The 15,477-nt window shown below is 39.9% G+C and overlaps 2 protein-coding genes across 2 annotated transcripts in view; one reads left to right on the top strand and one right to left on the bottom strand.

The window, feature by feature from the left end:
- Positions 1 to 1,970: 1,970 nt before the first annotated feature.
- On the bottom strand, positions 1,971 to 4,348 carry LOC131134663 (uncharacterized). The gene is made up of 4 exons (XM_058080166.2): positions 4,269 to 4,348; positions 4,115 to 4,182; positions 3,920 to 4,013; positions 1,971 to 2,760 (listed from the first exon to the last, which is right to left on the bottom strand). The coding sequence occupies exons 2-4, from the start codon at positions 4,170 to 4,172 to the stop codon at positions 1,998 to 2,000; spliced, it is 915 nt and encodes a 304-aa protein (XP_057936149.2). The 5' UTR covers positions 4,173 to 4,182; positions 4,269 to 4,348; the 3' UTR covers positions 1,971 to 1,997.
- A 3,316-nt stretch (positions 4,349 to 7,664) lies between these two features.
- The window catches only part of LOC131134908 (uncharacterized), a 28,992-nt gene continuing 21,179 nt past the window's right edge, over positions 7,665 to 15,477 (top strand). The window contains exons 1-5 of the mRNA XM_078792957.1: positions 7,665 to 7,875; positions 8,150 to 8,373; positions 10,737 to 10,898; positions 13,035 to 13,214; positions 14,796 to 15,090. Of these exons, the coding sequence (XP_078649083.1) occupies positions 7,665 to 7,875; positions 8,150 to 8,373; positions 10,737 to 10,898; positions 13,035 to 13,214; positions 14,796 to 15,090 (1,072 nt within the window). The remainder of the gene's footprint in view (positions 7,876 to 8,149; positions 8,374 to 10,736; positions 10,899 to 13,034; positions 13,215 to 14,795; positions 15,091 to 15,477) is intronic.

Below are 15,477 nucleotides of genomic sequence, written 5' to 3'. Positions count from 1 at the left end.
GTGAAAGTTTAGCATAATAAACGTGGGCACAAGACACAATGATGCAATATTCGCCGCCTAATTAGCATATAAATAACGATCGCGAACAGCCGTTAACGGTCGTTAAAAGCCCATTAACCTTACCTTTTTCATGAACACAGACAGGCAATGTATGGAAAAGGGGAAGAAGCCTTCTGACTGCTAGGCTGTGGTCTTACAGAGGACCCCTTAGCTGCCCCGCAAGTTGCCTGGTACAAACACGACCATAGTCTGCCCTGAACAGTGCCAACTTGACGATGAATACAATAATATTTGACTAAATAGTTTGGAATTATAAGGGAGTATTTGGGCCACATTGGAAAAAGAAAAATGTGACATTTGAGAATAAAGTTCAAGGTAAATAAAGGGAAAAGTAATAATAGCGGTCTCAGACAATGCCTGTTACAACAGTGTTAACATAATCGGAGATTTCTAGATATTAGAAAAAACTCATAGCTTTCTGTGACATTAGCATTGCCTAAGAGACAGCTCTGTGACCTTTGACCTTGGGTATGTGGAGGGGTCGCGGTGAGGAAGTGAGAAGGTCGAGACATGCTAGTAGGTTTGCTTTGTTTTGCTGCCACGTTATAAATAAAAACTTGCCTGAAGCAAGAGTAACATTATGTAACACACGTAACGTTACAACTAAGACTTTACACTCCGAAAGGACTTCAAATGGAATGGTTGTAATTAATGTTTTTGTTTCTTTCGGCTTTTTTGTTTACAGTCGCCACAGCGGATTTTTTTGATCCGCATACAGATGTTTGGCTTGAGCCAATTAAATATAAATTAATTAAATACTGTAGTATATTATAAAATAATAAAAAAGGAAGCTGTGCTCAAAGTAAAAAAAGTGACTTTCCTAAACTAATTAGCGTGTTTACACTTATGTTTATTGTAGAAAAGAAGCATAGCATATTTTCCTGAGAACAGACTCCATGCCAGCACTGCCATTAAGTTTTGCCGTTATAGAAGAAGACGTGTCAGGACGATTCCATTGGCAAACTCGATGATTGGGTGTGAATGTCTGAGCATGGGGGGTGGGGGGAATAGTGTCAGGATAGTGTCCATGTTGATGTTGGAACGGTTGGAATCTTTTGAAAAATGAGGAATTACTTGCTGAATGCCTTTGATCTAGTTAGATCAAAGGACATTTGTGCTATCATGCACAGTACATAGATTCTAATTTTCCCCTTAGATCAAAGGCATTCAGCAACTAGCATAAACTTCAGCATAAAAATTCCCACTTTTCCAGATGTGGCCGTTTTCCATCATGCCTTTGATTTAACTAGATCAACTAGATTGAAAAATGAGGAATTAGTTGCTGAATGCCTTTGATCTAGTTAGATCAAAGGCAGATCAAAGGCATTCAGCAACTAATTCCTCATTTTTCAAAAGATTCCAACCGGAATTAGTTGCTGAATGCCTTTGATCTAATTCATCATCTTTCAATCTATTTGATCTAGTTAGATCAAAGGCATGATGGAAAACGGCCACGTCGGGAAAAGTGGGAATTTTTATGCTAGTTGCTGAATGCCTTTGATCTAAGGGAAAAATTAGAATCTGTGTGGTGCATGATAGCACAAATGTCCTTACTGAGTTGAATGAATTGATTTTGTAATGAGAGCTGCCCTGATAAATGACAAGACATTAAAAACATGTCATTTAGATACTTGTATCTATGTCATCCATCGAATGGAGCTCCTTGATGTCAATTTCTAAAGTAATGAAATGAAGTCCTGTGCCTTAAATCGATCTCTAATGTCTGAATTGAACTCCTGAAAAAAAAAATAGTGTTGCACCAGTACTTTCAATGGCAAGACTTAACGGCGGTGCTGAGGCTCCATACCAATACACACATACAATAAAAAGAAAATACTTTACAACTATGTACATGGCCAGTTACTGTCTTGCAACTGGACGTGATGATAATATATATAATATATATAATATATATATAGTTCATAGTGACGTGGGCGTCACTGCACAGAGTGCAGAATGTCCCGCATGAGAGCAGAGAATTTGAGTGAGAAGTCCTCTTGCAAGGAGCCGCCAGATTCAGAGAAGGAAGGACCAGACTGGACCTCCAGCTCCTCCTCCATTCCGGTGAATAATCTCTCCAGCCGAGCCTGAAAGTGAAGTCGGTGTGCTGAATTTTGGCAGAATCGCTCAACGGCAGCGGCGCCGTCAGCCTTCAAGATCTCTGCTTTTAGTTTCTCCAGTTCATTCTGGACCTCCGTCTTCAGGGACGTCACTTCCTGTCCCAACCTTGAGCTGAATTCTGTCAAGATTCCCATGTTTGCTGCCTCACTCGCCTCCCTGAGGTGCGCCATCGCTTGGGTGGTTTGAGCCGTGAAGGCATCCAGCATGTCAACCAGCTCGGAGGTGCCCTGTTCCAGTGTTTGTGTCATCCACTGGAATGCTTCAGGATCCTCGGGACTCTGCAGGGAAAGACCGAGCTGGAGGCACAGACTGTTGGTGCTGCTGCCCAGAGAGCTGTGGAGCTGCTGGGCAAGGGGGGCCAAGCGATCCCTCACGCTGGCCAGGGTGGAGCTGCGGTGGGCTGGGGAGAGAGCCAGCCTCTCCCTCAGCTCGCTCAGCTCCTGACGCAGACGTGCTCGCAGGCGCTCGGCCTCCATGTTGATTTTGAGCTGCATCTCTTCCGAAACCTGGTTCTTGTTGCGGTCATCCTCACCGCGGTCGTACAGGCCGCTGTCGTCGATGTGGCTCTTGTAGATCTTACTGTGCAACATGCCGCAAAAACACTCATATAGTATGTTTTCATGTGTGGAAAATAAGGGTGCAACGCTACACGTACTGTTGTCTATCGTTTAAAACATGCACCTGTGATTTCATTAAAGACGCCATTTTTGGTCCGAGAACTGGTTATAGCAGACTAGTTAGACTCAACTGTTAAAGATAAAGATTGTGGCCAGTGAACTATGTCGTTACTGCAAAAACCCTACGGCAGACCCTTTGATATTAGCGTCATATACAGCATTTAACTCTTTCTTTTGAACCTACTCCTTCAATGGAGTCCATCCATCTGTAGTAATGCGGTGTCCGAAGGCCAAAACAATTCAGGAGGCAGACTTGCAGTTCGCCCAGTCTAGGCACATTTATTTAGCTTGGCAGAGAAACTTATGGAAAACACTAAAAAAAAAAAAATTAATTGTAAAAAAAAAAGAATGACTTGACTTCCCAAAACAAGAAGAAAAAAAAAGTGTTCACTCACATCACTGAAATCTAGTACTGCCGCCACCTCCCCACACATCCCCAGCTGCTCCTCTTATAGGGCTCCCAATCTGCCCAGAATGTCCCACTTCCGTCTACAAAACACATCTAATAATGAAACTCTTAAAACTGGATTTCAACACCATCATCTCATACTACAACTCTCCATAAAACATGAACCCATACACATATTTCCCTACCTGAACCCAAGATTAAATACCCATCCAACCTTACAACCCACTCCCCCCATCCCCAGTACATGGTATGGTCTGATGATGTCACTAATGATATCCCCAAACCTATAAAACCCAAAAACTCATGGCGGCTCCTCACCAAACATTCCTGCAGGTGACTCCCTTGGTAAGTATCTAAAAGGGTCAGACCAACTCTATACACCTGTTCGAATCCCAATTTAGCTTGGGTTAATACATCACTATTATCAATGACATAACTCCAATACCATAATACAAGGGACAACTCATTCACTTTGTCACACCACCCATCCATGTATTTCCTATGCTGCTTATCCTCACTAGGGTCGCTGTATGCTGGAGCCTATCCCAGCTGTCTTTAGACCAACAAATACGTACCGATTAGTTTTAGATCATGGCGTAGCCTTACACCCCTAGTAGATGATGTCTTTCATGCCCCAATAAGATCAACTTACTCCACATCCTTTGCGAGTTTGGTCTTGTGATGAGCCTGATTGGCCATGTAGTCGGTCCGGGTGGCCTCCCTGCCGTCACGATGGCGCGGGAAGGCTGCATCGACACGCATATTGATTTTGCATCAGTGATATTGCAGATAAAACAGAACACCGTCAACTCGCTTAACAAGAGTGTAGCACAAAGGACAAAAGTACCTGAAACTGCCAAAATAGCAAAGTTGAAAATGGTGAAGATCACTTTTTCCAAATGCATGTTTGTCTTTCTGCAAGAGGGATGACAAAGGAAAAAGGCGTTGATACAACGACAGTCAGAAAATCTTCAGACAGATAAACAGTCGGCGGCCATTACCTGAGCTTTAGGGGTCTGCAGAGCGGCCTACCCCGCACGCTCTCACTTATATGGGACCTTGTTATCAGAAAGGCTGCCCACACGCATGCCTGTGTCAATAGTCAACACGTGGAAGGTCACGCTGACGACACAGCACAACATACATACCTATACCTACGCACACGCACAGACACACACATGAAAGTCTTCAATTTATGGTTTTATTGGAGGTCCCAGGACGCTGGATACTATGTTAAGTCTGCTGCCAACGCTACAAGCGCAGATACGATCTGTGTTATGAATTAAAAAGGAGTTTAGTTGGTCTTTGAATGCACCATATAGTTTTGTGCTATGGCTACACTGTTACGTCGATGTTCAATTATAATTCATTAGTGGTGAGTAGTACCTTTTATATTGTAAACGTGTTTAACCAATATGTGAGGCATATTTGGGGCTTAAAAATGGAAACTTGTGTTGGAATTGAACAATGGCAAGTGAAGAGAGAAGGCGGGACACTGCAGCCGAAGCTTCTAATTGTCTATTGCAACTATTAAGCCAAAATTGGAGGAGAACATCAAAATATAAAAAAAATAAAGATGATTGGGCCAACGTTCCTCCGCAGCGCTGTAAGAGACTCATTGCAAGTTATCACCAAGTCTTGATTGCGGCTGTTGCTGCTAAGGGTGACCCGACCAGTTATGAGTTATTATATGAACCAGTTAATAAAAAGTTTCATTGAAAACTTGTATTTTGTGTTTTTGTTGTGTTGTCATTAACTAATATTTACATTGTATTTTATTTTAATTTTTTCACACCACGGTACATTTAAAACTTAAATAAAATTAAGTCCAAAACATTTTTATTATCATTGTGTACTAATGTAGTATAATATAAACATGAATAAGTAAACTATTTTCACTAGCAGTGACCATAATAGACAATAGTAATGTTTTAAAGTTTGAGACACTTTTTTTCCAGCGGGACTCTCGCTGGTGGGTGTGAGTAACAGGAAGAAAAGCTCCGACTTGCTTTGTGGAGTTATCTGGCACCGCCATCTATTGAGTTAACCTGAATGAATAAACGTGGAGCTAACTGCATCCACGTTGATGTTCCCATTCACCTGCAGCACTTTAGCGTGACATGGCATTAGCATGTAGGTGAAAGTTGAGTCTTATTCAGTTAGGTAAGTTGTGACTCGTCATTGTGGGGTCGTAGTCCATCGCTACCGTGATGAAATATCTACGTTAGAGCAGTTGTCCAAAGTCTTGTTCAATGTTTTTTGTCCAACACAATAACAAGATGGAGTGAGCAAGGGACACTCGCCATAAAAACGTCATCATCCGCAGCCTCCATGTCATTTAACAACATGACGGGCACCTAAATGTCCAATATCTAGATGAATCTATGCATCGATTTTTCCTGGAATGTTTTTATTTTATAAGTAGCCGCAATGAACTTTACAGGAAAAAGACATTTGAATATGGAGCAAAGAGTAACAACCTGCTGACCTCGGTTATTTCACACAGACGTGCAGAGATTGCCGTCAACCCCTTAACTGTTTGCACGGCAAAGATTTCTGTGAAAAAATTCTTTCAGGAAGAAAAAGTACGCGCTGCATTTTTTTTTTTTTAGGTATGAAAGCATAGACAGATAAGAAAAGATACTGGCGTAAATAACACACCCACAGTTGTGAGCAGAAGAAACCTTGACCGTAGTGTCAGTGCCATCATTAGGCCTATTTTAGGGGTCCCCCTAAAATGTTCTCAAGCCCCCTAAATATTTGATATTTTTATTGATTTTTAATAGATTTTTAAAACATTTTTATAATTTTTTAAAACATTTTTAATGTATTTTTTCTTACAAAAAATCTATATATATATATTTTTTACAAATATTAAAAATGTGGGGCCTCACAATCCTTCTGGCTTTTTGGGTTTCAAGCAGGAGGTGTCAGAAAAGTTACCACAGGCATAACTGGCTTGTGGCGGCCAAGCGTTCATAGCGACGTCGCTTTTTGATCCTTCGATGTCGGCTCTTCCTGTCATTGTGAAGCAAAATTCGCCAAGCGGTGGATTGTTCCCACTAATCGGGAACATGAGCTGGGATTAGACCGTCGTGAGACAGGTTAGTTTTACCCTACTGATGATGTGTCGCTGCAATGGTAATCCTGCTACGTACGACACCCTGACCCAGAATCTTTTTTTTTTTTTACAAAAAAGTTTGAATTGTTTTTTAAAAATCTAGAATTTTTTTTTATTTATAAAAAAATATCTAATAATTATTTAGGGGGCTTAAGAACATTTTAGGAGGCCCCTAAAATAGGCCTAATGACGCCACTGACAAATTTCATATAATAGGGCAAAAGCAGGCTAATAAGCAAGTCAATAAGCAGGCTAATACTAGCCTACTACTACAACTAGTAGTAGTAGTAATAATCAGAAGAATAATAATGATGATAGTAATAATAGGCTACTTAATAATATAATTATTATATCACTGATCACTGTTTTGCAGTGTAGATTGTGTGTACTTTTATTTAATGGTTAATGGTAATTAAATTTAATGGTGGCCTAAAACAATCTCGACTAAATCTGTCTAAAAGTGGGAAAGTTATATCCCGGTTCTTGTTTGTTCATTTTTTTGAATGTCTACTACATTCATTCATATCCTGTGCATCTCCAAGTATTGTTGCTTAACTGTCAAATACATCACACTCAGGGCTGTTTTTGGTCCCATTTGACGACACCTTGCAAATTTTGGTACACACCTCGAGGAGACTGACAAGCACATGTGTAAATTTGAGCAAGATTGGTTGAAAAACATGGCAGAACTCGTTTAATGATTATACCATTTTGAGGATATTTGTTTTATATGTATGCTAGCATGTCTTCCATGTCTGATCAAATAATATCCATTATGCACTGTTGGAGCTTTAAAATGCAAAAAGAAAATGTCATCTACTTTAATACCATAAAATGACCAGATTGGAATATGCCCAAGAGACTGAAAATAAAGAAAAAATAACCTTGACTTCCACCATTACTGGCGTGACAAGGAGATGTGCCATGACGATCAGCTGTGTTTTTACCTTCAATGGAACAATGGAGCTTCAGGTTGTGCAGGGGCGTCAAATGGAAGCTGGTTATGTGGCGATGTTGCAGGTGGCATTCTTCAGGCCCGTCGTCTGTGTGTAATGACTTTTTTTTAACAGGCCAATGCTGCAGTTGGCAAAGTTTCCTTGATCGAAACCCGTCACCCCCCACTTTGGAAAAGCCTTCCCTAGAAAGCAAAGCCATGAAGTCATTAATCAGTATCATGGTAGTGCCGAGTAGAACAAATAGAGTAATATGAGTCGCTGTCACTGCCACCTTACCTCAGAGGCGCCATAAATCATTCAGCATGCTAATGAATATTCACATGCTGTGCCTTCCACCGTCCTTGGAACAGATCGTGCACAGCTCAAACTCAGAGGACAATTCAAATCAAGAAAGTGACGGAAGGTTACGTCACATGTTCAACATGATGGGAGAATGCTGGGAGACTCTCAGGTGTTTTTGTCGGATGTTTACTTGTCTCCATCTTATTTGTGGGAACACTATCGGCCAGGAGAGGCCGTCCTGTCAGGCAGGTGTGTTTTGTGTGTTGGTAATGTGGTGTATACTGTTCTTGTATTGGATACCATATGATTATGGAGAGGTGTGCCCAGTGAAATACATGAAAAATATACTGTGTGTACTGCTGTAAATACTCGTAGCATGGATGTTTTTACGTTAACTGCACTGTCATTAAAATTTGGAAAAAAGTCATATTTTTTGTATTTTGCTAATGAGATTCCTCTTTATAGACTATACATTTGTGGTTACTATCTGATGCAGCATTAATAAAAAAGAGTTGTCTCTCAGGTTTTTACTGCCCTCAAGGGAGCATCACTCCAGTCCCCTGTCCAAAGGGAACCTACGGAGCATCGTCGGATGCCGCCTCCATGTCCAGTTGTCTAAGATGTCCTCCTCAACATTACTGTCCTCGACCCGGCCTGCCCGCACCCCTGCCGTGCGGGCCTGCAGCTCAGCAGCTTCTATCCGGCCAGGACACATGTCTCTGCCTGGGAGAGGGACAGAGCTTTCAGGTAAGATTATAGCGTATTCATAGTTGCACGCTTCTGTCACCATTGGAGTGTGTTTGGGTGTAACACCGAACAGGGAGAAGCTTCCTCATCACCTAAAGACCCTGAAAGAGATCCAGTTTCCAGACAAAAGGCTTTTGTTTCCTGTCCGTGCACAGCGCTGCGCTTGTGCAGGATTACTTTTTATCTGCCTGAACAATGCCGGATGGATGAATACATGAAAAGACAAAATAATGAAAAGTGCTGGAAAGTATGGAGTACTATCATGGAGTACAGCTGCTAAAACTGTTGATAATAATAACTGCTGTTCTTAATAATAAAAATAACACCGAAAACAATGACACTAAAGTCATTTAGAATAGAGTAGTATAACGTAGAGTAGTGTGATGCACTAATAGATTACAGCAGATGTTACCTACCTAAAGTAGACTTTGGGAAATACAGTTATAATTTTACTGCTCACTGCCAAATGTTCTCGACCTGAAACACATGAAAGAGTTTTTTATTTCTTATACGCAACTACAACCATCAAACCATTCAAGCATGCTCTGCTACTTGACAGGAAATAGCCATATTAAAATAATATATATATATATATATATATATATAGAAAAATATACATTGATATATACATCCATTTTGCTCCTTCACCCATTCTATCTAATTCACTTGCACCTAAAATGGATGCTAAAGGCGGCCAGGCTTCGGTTCTTACCGCTAGGCCTGTTAGCATTAGCGAATATACACATGTATATATACAGACTTTCTTTTCTCACATAAACAACTAATATACATTACAGAGGCACCAAAAGTCATTCTACTACATGTCATGGTGTATTTAAAAATACTTCTTTTTCACCAACCTGAAACACATGAAAGAGCGGGAACAGTCGGTCGTCTTTCCAACACAGCAGTTTTATTTCTTCTTATAGCAACTACACCCTCAAGCCATTCAAGCATGCTCTGCTACCTGACAAGAAATAGCCATATTAAAATAATATATATATATAAGAAATATATACATTGAAATATACATCCATTTTGTTCCTTCACCCATTCTATCTAATTCACTTGCACCTTGCTAAAGGCGGCCAGGCTTCGGTTCTCACCGCTAGGCCTGTTAGCATTAGCGAATATACAAATGTTTATATATACAGACTTTCTTTTCTCACATAAACAACTAATATACATTATAGAGGCATCAAAAGTCATTCTACTACATACCGTGGTGTACTTAAAAACACTTCATTTTCAACAACCTGAAACACATGAAAGAGCGGGAACAGTGTTCAACACAGTCTCTCCAACAGTTTATTTATTTCTTCTTCTCCGCTGCGTGTGGCCTTACCAACAACCAAGTCGCAACGCCCCCCTGTGGCACCACTGTGCAACAGCACCAAGCAGCGAAAGTGCCCTACTTACAACCAACAATTATAGGAAGATGAAATGAAAACCCCTTTGTTTTATGTGTTTTGTTTTCACACCTTTACACAGAGCACAACAGTAACATGCAGTAAAGTACAGTACTGTACAGTAAGTAAACATCTCAGATGTTATTACCTAATAAATTACATTCATTTACCAATATTCGGGGTAAAAGGGTAATTTTGTGCAATTTGGGGCTTCCTCCTTCCTACTTAAGCGTGACAAAGTCGCCCATAAACATAAGGCTACAAATAAGCATTTAGCTAAAAATGTCATCCAATACTTCTCTACAAGAGAGGAGAAATATGATCTCAGGGAAGAAGTACATTTGAAACACTTCTATGCTAGGACTACGTTATGCTAGCCATAGCATTTCAGTATGTGGAATCAAACTATGGAATGGATTGAGTAAGGAAGTCAAACAATGCACAACGATGAGCCAATTCAAGAAACAATACAAGCAGTTGATGTTTGCTAAATACAAGGATGAAGAGTCTTGAACCAGTCATGACGTGCTATACATATCACTAGGTAAAATAAAACTAAATAAATAAAACTAAATAAAACTAAAAATAGGAAAGCAGGAAGTGAACAAATGTAACAGTTAGTGATTGTAAAAGTACCAGATGGAGGGGTAGGATTTAATAAGCATTGCTTCTTCCTACTCCTTTTGGACATGTGGAACTGGGAACTGATTATGGGATGCAATCAATTGTAATCTGATGCATGTTCAAATGAAATTAAACCATTACCATATAAACATGCCTCGTAGTGATTGTGGTGCATTCATAGACATTATGTTTTTGGCAAATACCTTGTGTGGAGAACCAGTGGAGAATCTCTTCACTAACAATTCTAATCAGATCCTTTCAGCATCACCATGCCATAATACGGCGTAATTATCTAGCTTATGTAACAAAACCCTGTTGACTTTGTTGCAGAGCAGCGACGGGCAGTGCCAATGTACCCTTGACTATCAACCTGCCAATCACGAAGATGCATGTGTGCACAAAGTCTACAGCATCTGCAGGGATGGAAAAACACGCACACAACACGGACATTGTCTGGACCCTCACGGCTGGTCAATTCACTGCCGGCAACAGGTTGGACAACAACACACGACAAAGTGTGCAAACTAGTGAAGTACAGTAGTCCCTGCTTTATCGTGGTTGTAGTGATAAGTTAATTTCCGCAATTTAGGATTCCCTATTCATAAATGGAATATTTTTGTAATTTTGTAATCTAATTCTGACCTTCTAATTCGGGTCTTTAGCCTAATGAAGCCCTCTGAACATCAGATAACACCCCTATATTCACCTTTACACTCGTATTAGACAGAAAATAAGACATAACATAGACTCACATGTTAGCATTGACATCATACTTCCTGTTGTTCATATTGTCTCGCAAATACAACATTACTGAGTGGAGGATACTACAATAATGCCGCTGTTTGCGTTTAAGGAGAGAAACCTTGTTGCTAACCATATTCAACACTCTGCTAACAAGCTGACAAGGGATGCATTTTGTTTATTTAAAAAAAAATAGGCAAAGCCTATCCATGCAAACGTGCCTGATCGCTCGCCTATCAATCTCATTACCGTTTTGCTTTACTCGAATTTTTGTTTACACATTTTGCCTGTCTGTCACTGACATGTTTTTAAAACAAACAAACAAATCGTTTAATTCAGAGTCCTTTTTTGGTTTTATCATGTTTATGAGGTACCATAAAACGGAGTTATAAGGGACGTCAGGGTAATAAAGGACAATTTTCGGTAATGGCAGTTTTGTTTACACATTTTGCCTGTCTGTCACTTAGCTAGCTCGCTAGCTTTTTTTTACTACAGTGACATTTTGTCTTTAAAACAAACAAGCAAATTGTTTAATTCAGAGTCCTTTTTTGTTTTTATCATGTTTATGAGGTACCATAAAATGGGGTTATAAGGGACGTCAGGGTAATAAAGGACAATTTTCGGTAATGGCATTATTGTTTACACATTTTGCCTGTCTGTCACTTAGCTAGCTAGCTAGCTTTTCTACTACAGTGACATTTTGTTTTTAAAAGAAACAAATCATTTAATTCAGAGTCCTTTTTTGGTTTTATCATGTTTATGAGGTACCATAAATAAGGGACAATTTTTGGTAATGCACATTTTGCCTGTCTGTCACTTCTGCCTCACGCTGACGGCAGATAGCTAGCTAGCTTTTTTTACTACAGTGACATTTTGTTTTTAAAACAAACAAATCATTTAATTCAGAGTCCTTTTTGGTTTTATCATGTTTATGAGATACCGTAAAACGGGGTTATAAGGGACGGCAGGGTAATAAGGGACAATTTTTGGGATATTTTTTTAAATGTAATTCTGCCTTTTCATGTCAAACAGGAAGATGCTTTTTTTTTCAAAGAAGCATATTCTAGAACAAATTGTTCAAAAAACATTTTCCCGAAAATTGTCCCTTATTACGCCGCCGTCCCTTATAACCCCATTTTACCGTACTGTATGTGCTAACTTGCTTGCTAACTTAAAAAGTGTTATCAGAATAATAACGTGTTATCCTCAAAGTTGTGTGTCAGAATTTTTCAACATAATCATGTAGTAGGTCCAGTTTTAAGAATTGTGACGTCGACATGTAGCTTGTGAGCTAGCAGTAAAGCTAAGTTCACTGTATTATTGTAAATAATGGCCCGTAGTTCCGAAATTGATATCCTTTTACATAGTTTTATGTGATTATCGTTGTAGTTGCATATTGAATCATTTACCACAAAGATTGTTTACTTATTTTTATCCATGATTAAAAGTGATTAATTTTGAGTTCATTGTGATTAATCGTGATCAAATATTTTAATCGATTGGCAGCCCTAATGGTGATAATGAATTTTTGAATGACTGCATGCATGACGATAACCACAATAGAGTCCGGGCTTGATTATTGAACAATGTTATTGATGGAATATTGTGGCGTTCCCCGATGACAGTAAACACACCCTGCAGACATGTTTGAAGCTGTATTTGCATTTGTAACAAAACATGTTTGCCCGTGCATCTGTTCACCTCTCGCTGTTGTGTGTGCTGTCTGTGCACGTTTAATATTTAACAGTGTTCTGGTGACTGCGCTAGATTTGTGTCACCGTCACCCACACTGTCGGGTGCGGGTAACCCTTCACCTGGTTACACAGTGAACCCTCCACCGGTGATCCGAGCGTGGTGATAATCTTATCCCGTTGCTATCTTCTCCAGGTGTGTCCATCTGCAGATGACTATGAGGGCTATGACGGAGAGCTGGGTCTGTGCGTGTGCACCGAGCCTCCTGGCAGAGCTGCTTGTGGAGGCCTGTGCAGGAACAGGCCTGCAACTGAGATGAAACTTTGGTGCAGATCCAGAGGAGAAATGGAGCTGGTGCTGGGCTCCGGCACTCTGGTGAGCAAAAGGATATGGCAGAATGTATTTAAACACACAATTCTTTTTGTTATGGTGAAATAACAGTCGACATATTTGAATATAACAGTGGAATGTAACAGTGGAACCTCCAAAATCGAGTGTTTTCTCACACTTGCTGACGTCTTCCTTTTAAATTCCTCACCTTGACAGGCAAAGTTTTAACATTTTAACGAGTGAAAAGTGTCCCACTTAAATATTTCAGATCATCAAACTCATATAAATATAACTACAGTGATTGCCCCATGAATCTAATAACTGTTTGGGCCACCCTTAGCAGCAACAACTGCAATCAAGCGTTTGTTATAACTTGCAATGAATATCTTGGAGGATTGTTGTCATTCAGCCACATTATCGCTCTCTATAATAATGATTATGAAACGTTTTTAATATTTGCATTTGTAACAAAACATGTGGTCTAGTGGTTAGCGCGCAGACCTCACAGCTAGGAGACCAGGGTTCAATTCCACCCTCGGGCATTTCTGTGTGGAGTTTGCATGTTCTCCCCGTGCATGCGTTTTCTCCAGGTACTCCGGTTTCCTCCCACATTCCAAAAACATGCTAGGTTAATTAGCCACTCCAAATTGTCCATAGGTATGAATGTGAGTGTGAATGGTTGTTTGTCTATATGTGCTGTGATTGGCTGGCCACCAGTCCAGGGTGTACCCCGCCTCTCGCCCCAAGACAGCTGGGATAGGCTCCAGCACCTTTGCGACCCTTGTGAGGATAAGCGGTAGAAAATGAATAAATGAATATTACATTATGCTCATAAAATTACAACTTTTTTCTCTTGATATCTTGACTTTTTCCTGTAAAACAAGTATTGATTTTAAAATGTTTTTTTTTTGTTAAATTATACGTTTTAGGGTTGGGCTATATGGACCTTAGCAAATGTCCCAATATTCCAATATAAAATTTAAATTCAGCACAGTCTTGTATAAAAAACTACAAAGCTTCAGCCATATAATAACATATATTTGTCTCAAATTGTAAAATATTTATTGGTTCGGTGTTTATAATGATTTTGTCTGCAGAGTAAATACAGAGTAAACACAAAGGCGTGTCATTCATTTTATACTGTATATCATTATAAACTCAGTTTGTTTACGTTTGTCATTTTTTTATCAGTGGAAGAATCTATACCGGTATACCGATATACAAAAAATATCAAACAACCCTAATACTTTTGGTATTGTATGTATCAATAAATCAAATCGCGGGTCACAGATGGTCCCAGGGCCAAACTTTGGATGCCCCTTATGTTGGCACATCTTCTCTCAGAAGTGGATCAACTATAAAATAGAAAAATAGGTACTCATATTCCTGTTACGAGATCATTAACATCTTGTTTATTTTCCACAATTGAGGATCTTTAATAACAAATACGTCAATCCCCGAAAGAACTTTGCATGCCCATGGCTCCAGTTATTCCATCCCAGAATAAACATGGGAAGACAATGAACACAAAGCCTTCATGGCAATATTGTTTTCACTGCAGCGACAGTGAAAGCTCTCTAGTGTTTCACTGACCTACTAACGCTAGCCGCTATTGTGCACATACAGGTGTCGGGCGTCTCCAGCGTCATCCTGGAGAAAGTCTTTAAAGATTGGGACTCCCACGGGATCCTCCAGTGCAGCAGCCAGCTCCGTTCTTCACGCCCCGTCTACATTGTTCAGACAAGCGGTGGAGATCACGCACAATCACTTGCTCATTGTCGCGCTTCCCTGATTTGTGTTTCTCACGTTTTCACCTCTTGGAATGCAGGAGCAGGCTTTCTTGGAGTCCTCAGCGGGATTCCAGAAGAACTTGAGGAATTGTTTTTACTCACCGAGCTGCAGGATGCCCGGAAACAAAATGGTTTGATTTGCATGACAAAACATTTGGAATGAATATTAATATTAAAACACAGCTCATGGTATGATTAGTAAATCACTCCCACCAGTTATGAATGAACACTGCCACCTTTTATTATAGAAATATACTGAACGACTCAAAATATTCACCATGCATAATAAATAAACAGAACGACGCAAAAAAATTCTAAAATCACGGTACTACTTGGTTTATGCACTGATGTACTAATAACTTTAATATATTTAACAGGATCCCTCCTCCTGCCAGTTATGAATGAACGCCACCTCACATTGCAGAAAAAAACAGAAAAGTCTGAAATAATCCAATAAGTCAAACCTCATTGGATGACTGCTAACTTGCGCAACATGCGCAAATGCATGTTTGTGTCAT

The sequence above is a fragment of the Doryrhamphus excisus genome, linkage group LG8 (genome assembly GCF_037039965.1).
Source record: "Doryrhamphus excisus strain RoL-2023G ecotype Guam linkage group LG8, RoL_Dexc_Guam_v1.1, whole genome shotgun sequence".
Taxonomy (NCBI): Eukaryota; Metazoa; Chordata; class Actinopteri; order Syngnathiformes; family Syngnathidae; genus Doryrhamphus; species Doryrhamphus excisus.
Note: the sequence above shows the minus strand (reverse complement) of the source record. Positions and strands in the feature narration are given on the sequence as shown.